Source organism: Grus americana, chromosome 7 (assembly GCF_028858705.1).
Source record: "Grus americana isolate bGruAme1 chromosome 7, bGruAme1.mat, whole genome shotgun sequence".
NCBI classification, from domain to species: Eukaryota; Metazoa; Chordata; class Aves; order Gruiformes; family Gruidae; genus Grus; species Grus americana.
Genome location: NC_072858.1, coordinates 29,043,233 through 29,049,446, shown reverse-complemented (window position 1 = coordinate 29,049,446; position 6,214 = coordinate 29,043,233). Strand labels below are relative to the sequence as shown.

At 37.3% G+C, this 6,214-nt stretch overlaps 1 protein-coding gene across 1 annotated transcript; it reads right to left on the bottom strand.

The window, feature by feature from the left end:
- Positions 1-471: 471 nt before the first annotated feature.
- Positions 472-5,157, bottom strand: SFTPD (surfactant protein D). The gene is made up of 5 exons (XM_054831447.1): positions 5,136-5,157; positions 2,770-2,917; positions 2,540-2,581; positions 1,636-1,713; positions 472-1,090 (listed from the first exon to the last, which is right to left on the bottom strand). Exons 2-5 carry the CDS (start codon positions 2,900-2,902, stop codon positions 714-716), a joined length of 630 nt encoding a protein of 209 aa, XP_054687422.1. The 5' UTR covers positions 2,903-2,917; positions 5,136-5,157; the 3' UTR covers positions 472-713.
- Positions 5,158-6,214: the final 1,057 nt, after the last annotated feature.

Sequence of the window (6,214 nt, the reverse complement as noted above, 5' to 3'; positions counted from 1 at the left end):
GAAGATAGCTGGCTGCCTAACACTGCAATAGTCACAGGGTTATGAGGGAATGTGGTGTTTTAGCAACAAAACTCAATCTTTAGTATTTTATACACATATTTCTATGTCTATGTGGATCTAGTGCAATGTTTATCTTGGTGTTTTATGGAGAGTAGCTTCTGAAACTAAGAAAATTAATTGTACGCAAAAATATTTTTATAAAACAAAGCTAAATATGGATGCTGAATGAATCAGCGCGTGCTTCAAAATGACACAATACAAGCCTTATAATTCAGAGATGTACAAAACCCGAGACCATAATTGCTCCAGTGAAGTCAACCTCTGTGCATCTCTCTCAAGGCAGAAAGTATTAAATACTTGGAAACGTTTCCGCTACGAAGCCATGGGCAATTCTAACTTTAGGCTTTTCCAAATATCCCAAGTCAAACCTTGGATTTTCCCTCTAATCTTCACAAAGGCACAGTGACAGTCTGCCATGAAAAATGATTTCTGATTTATTCCCAACCCTCCAAATGAGATAAACACATCAGATTTGGCACATTTTAATTAACTTAATCACCTACCACATTTGGCATTTTCTTAAGGATAAAAAAATTACCGCACTATGATTAATTTTAGATTTTCTGACATAGAATGATTGCAGAAATTGCATAAACCCGAGAAACGGGATATTTCATTGTCTCCATACTCTGAGGTGACTGAAAGGCCATTGTTTAAAATTCACAGATTGTGAGGCGATACAGGTTGCAATTTTTGTCATTCCAGCTCCCATCCGTGTACATCTCTACACATTTTTCTGTCCCTTTGCCGTTAGGCTCATAGGGGTGCCACTTGGTATAATTCAGAGGAGTGTCATCTATATACATAAATTGACCTGAAGTCTCACCCTCTCTAATGCCCAAGTAAGCGTATCGGTTATACTGTTTCACAATACCCAAAATAGCTTTATTCTCCTCCTCATTTCTGGGAGCTGCAAGAGTTCCTCCAGCCTTTTCACAGAATTCTAGTGCAGATGCAAAATCGACTTCCTTCCCGTTGCTGGCAAGTATTTTCTCTCCTACTTCGCTTATTTTCCCAGTCAAAGTAAGCACTAAAACAGAAAAAAACAAGTTAGCTTTTTTAATTTCCTGGGGCATATTTATGAGAAAGCAAAGAAAGAAATTAAGAGATGAAGAGAAAAATTAAAAGTGGTAAGAGGAACAGATGAGGGAATAGAGGGCCAAGAATGAGAGTAAAGGATGAAGAGGAATAAAGATCTTAAGTTTTACCAAGAAGTCACTAGTTGTTCACTAAGTAAATTGTTATGCTGCTTGATCTCAGCCCTCTTATATTGTGTGTACATGGTACAAGGCTGAGGAGTTCCCATGAGTTCATGCGGGAAGTGCAACTCCAGCTGCAATTCTTTTTTAATAATTCAAATTTGAAAAAATGTGCATTAGCGTTCTTGAGATAAATCTGCTTCTCCAGGGAAAATAAGTCCTGATCTCCCCTGCTTGGGATTAGAAAATGGAGTTTTGGGATGTAGTACAAATTTCAAGAGTGATTTCTTCCCTGCAGGTCATGATTCTATAACTAATTTTGCCTTTTGTATTAAAACCAATTGTCAGTGGAAAAAGTAAAAATAGAAAAAATTACCGCCTTCAAGTCTGGAAAGTCGGTACTTCAAATTTACTAACATATTGTAAAGTTCGGTGTTCGGAGAATAAGGTAGACCTACACAGATAAAAATAAAAGTTATATGATCAAGCAAAACTAAGCTCTGCTGAAAGGAACAATTTCTTGGATAAAAATAATCAGCGCACAGTGTAATTTTTTTTAACATCATCTGCTGTAAAATAAATATTTTCCCAGTATTTTTCACACTGTTGTTAACCTTTATTAAAGCAAACAAACAAAACCCTCCAGCCCTCTGAAAAGCTGGTAATTCCCTTTGCGCAGAAGAAAATGAATTTTTCTAAGTTGAAGCCTGATGTTTGTCATGTGTGTGAAAGTAGCTTTGCCAAAGAGAATTTGTTTCATTCTAAAAATTGTTAGTGAACAGGCACAAGGGAGATTTTGGGGAGGGAACAGTTCCTGTGGCATAATAGCATTTTCTTTTTAATCTGCTGGGTGGATGCTTTGTGTTTTTACAGTGGGATCTTATTTTATTTTAATGGCAACTATAAACACTTGTAGAGGAGGGTTTCTGCATACATTATGTGAAATACAGTCCATCCGGCACTGCTTGCTAAAGATGAGAACTCACTGTAAAGGTAGATAATTTTTTCATACAAATTTCCATGAGTAACAAAGGTCCTACGTGTTGAATGAAGTTACTAGTGTGTTCCCATTATTCACAACTAAAACCAATGGCAACGTAGAAGCAGTAAATATTGCTGCATCTCCCTCTCTCTGAGCTGCAACTCTTACTGCACTTCACAGTCAGCAAAACTCAACATGTTTGGCCCAATAAAGAGAGTCCATTTGACTGACAGACTATTACACAGACATCAGCCTTTTTCACATGGTGGTCCAATATCCCCCTTTTCTCCTTTCTCACCTTGTGGCCATTTCCCCTGTTCTCCCAGAAGAGAGAGGTGGCCTAAAAAAAAAAAAAACAAACAAAAAAAAACCACCAAATATTAAACTGACCATTTCCTCTATTCAGTTTTCCCTCCTGTGCTTGATGCAACCTCTTACTCAAGGGCACATGTACCTTCTGTGTTAAGCATTTTTATTCATGCAGCCCTCCTGACAAGGATTTGTTGCAAAAAAAGGAGGCTTGCTTACCCCATAGAAGCGGCTGTCCTTTCAGACCATCTCTTCCAAGCACTCCAGAAATTCCTGGACATTTACACCGTGCATGGGAAGTCACTAGCGAAACAGCTATTGCTGTAAGCACGTAGGGCAAGTAAGAGAACATGATTGCTCAGGCCAGCTGTAAGAAAACCCACGTATTTGTCAGTCAATGGTTCTGTAAGAAAGCATAGGCCTTGGCTTATATAATTAAACACTTTCTTCTCTCTCTTCCCCCTCCTCCTCCCCCTAATCCCTCCTTGAAATTTACATTCTTTCCTTGCTTAAATAAAGTCTATAGTTTAAGTATGAGAGATATCCCAGATTTATCTTGCTACCATTTCATAGGTTATACAAAAAACTGTTTCTGGACTGATACAGGTCGGGATGCTCATTACAGAATGACAGCTACACATTTGGGAGTAGTGAAGACAAATCATCCTTTTTGCTATCACTGACTATTTGTTGGATTAATCCTTGGGAAATGATGGGCTCAGAGGTAACTGATCACGCTTAAGCCATTAGTTGTCTGTAAGGGCTATAATCACTCAATGAAACATAGGTGCGTATGCTACCAACCCAAAAGGCACAATCTGTTACAGCGATCGTTGTGACGGTTTGGAGCTAGTTAGCAATCTCTTTAAGCACAATACTATTTAAGCACAATACTATTTAAGCACATTTATTTGAAATAAGCAGCCTGTCAGAGTGTTTTACACATGGGCAAAATTGTATAGCTCAATTGACATTTCTATCTTGTTTTGAACAAAATTTCACAAGCTTGAAAATGTCAGAGTTAGTCTTGTAGAAAACACATTTTTGTCGGTTGGCAATAGGTCTATTCATCTTATTTTAGCATTTCAGACATAAAGTTAAGTCAAGTCGGGTTATGATCTTAGTGCCGACATATCACGACTAAAAAGCACTCTGAAACCATAGATTTTACAACGCAGCTAGTGGGTATGCAGCATTGGTAACGCTGTGTGGTTATAAAACTGGAACTGATGGATTATCAGACACTATGGCATGGAAATATCCAGTTATTGGCATCATTCAGTTAAAATAATAAGAGAGATAAAGGAAAGTTCAAGATGCCAGAGCGGGTATCCCTCTCTAATGAGATGACACTGATGGGTTGACTCTCGTACAAAACTTACACTTTAATACCCGTGACCTCACTTTCTTCTGGCACGAATTAGAGATGATCATGTACTACACTCTCTTAAAAACTTTCATCCTTAAAAAAATTCAGAACTGACAAGATAATTTTAATTGACACATAGTATGTTCTAAATCCAGCTCCCCTTAAAGTTGAGAATAAAATCTTGGTTGACTTCAATGCTGCAAGATGATTAACGCCTGGGTTTATCCGTTAAAACAAGGAATTTGTTTCAAAGCATATATGCCAAGCAGAATCAAAATATCAGTTCATTATTATTGCCGCTTATTAAACGGATACACTAAAACCGGACTGAGCTTTAAATAACCAAAAAAGTATTGTTTACATCTTCCAGACTGAGTCTATTTTTTGACATTTTTCTAATTTTTTTGACATTATTCTAAATCTGCATCAATACCAACTATTTTTAAGGGCAAAGTTCACTTGTTTTTATAGAGGAATGTCTCATCAAAATCAATTCAGTGGGACATAGCCTTGGATATAAGAGCATTAACTTACGTCACAAATTTCAGCATTTTGCCGCATATAGAATCTGTTTAAGCAATAGCATCTATCCCTCATGGTCAAGAATTTCTACTTTAACGAGTGGAAATTTCAAACCCACCTGAGAACACACGTGCTGTATTAAAAACATTGTCGCACTTTGTGTATTAAATCTGAAGCGTCTCAAGTTGTTTACCCTTTACTAAATTGAAGGCTAGCAGACACCTCTGACAATGCTGGCCAATGACTCAGAGAGCAGATTATTAAAGTCTCTAACAGAAACCTACCTTAGCTGGATAGCAATACTTACGTCCCTGAGATAAGGAAATGCAATTACCACAGGTACTCTTCATCTGGTGCTGATCATTCAGGGAATTGCGTTTGAATGGACTACTGCATCCAGCTCATAATTGGATTATGATGCAGAGTCAGAGTTCTGATCAGTTATATAGCAAAATGGATAAAAAACAGCTCTTCAGTTATAATCCAGTTTTAATGACCTTCATCAGTCATTACAATGTGGTGTCCTTCAGGCATCTCCTCATCTACTACAATTGCTAATATAAGCAAAGTAAAAAACCTACTGTTAAAGGAAAATTAAATTTTAAAATGTAAATATGACCACAGAAATGAAAAGGAACAGGTTTGCCTTCTAGCTGAAGTTTCTTGTGATTTATTAAAAGGAAATTCAACTTACCCTTCTGCTTCAAAGTGAAATGAAAAAGCAGTTCGCACAACTCCCCTTTATATAGCGTTGTATTTGTTAAATGACACGCTTAAGTGGAGACTGGATAATGAGGGCACGAATGAGCCTTTTTAGTTTTGCTTACACACTTGTTACGCAAATACTGAGAACAATTTTAAGGGTTGAGAAATTTCTTTTGTAGGAAGAGAAAGCCAAAGTTGGACAAAAAACAATCTAGAACTAATGCATAACTCCAGATTTACAGACGCATACAAAATGTATAAAAATTTAAAGAAACTTTTGGTGATTTTAAAGTGATATTGTAACAATTTTTTCTTGTTTTAAAAAAGCAAAAATGGCTTTTGTAGAGGCAAAAAACCACCAGTGGCTTTTGTAGAATGAAAGGTGTTCTTGTTAATTAGGGAAGCACATTACCTTCCAGATAGAGTCTGACCTGATAATCAGAATTCTAAACTTTGCTTCCAATCTCTGTATATGATGTACTTATCTTACCTTAATATCATTTCCTAGCTGTGTGCACACTCCATGTTTCTGTGAGCATCTGGTCTTTCTTGCCCATAGAGTACAGTTGATCCTCACTCGGTCAGAGATGGATCCAGGAAAAATCTGTATACTGGCACAAAATCTTGCAATGGACAACAATTTCAAGTAAAAAAACAGAGGCTTTGGTCCTCCGGATTCCCAGCAATAAAGATGGGGATCTCGTGAGTAACTTCCTTCTGGTTCTGTTGCCTTCTACTCTAAGGGCATTCATGTTTGATCCTAGCTGAGGTTTGGTTTATGAACCTCAGCAAGTCAAGCCACCAGTCCCTCACCTGTAAAACAGAAATACCTCAGCTTCACGACTTTTCTCTCTTTTGCCAACTTACACTGTGGTTTCTAAATGATAGAATGGTTTCTACTTTTCATTTGTATTTTACTTAAGTAGCTTAAGTTTTGTCCTGATCTCTAACCATAGTGTCTTGCTACGCAGCAGTATCCACAGCTGCAAGCTAACATCTTTAGGCTCCTTGTTCAACAAATAAAGAGATGTCTAGTATCAACTGGCTCACCTAGTTAAGAGAAAATAC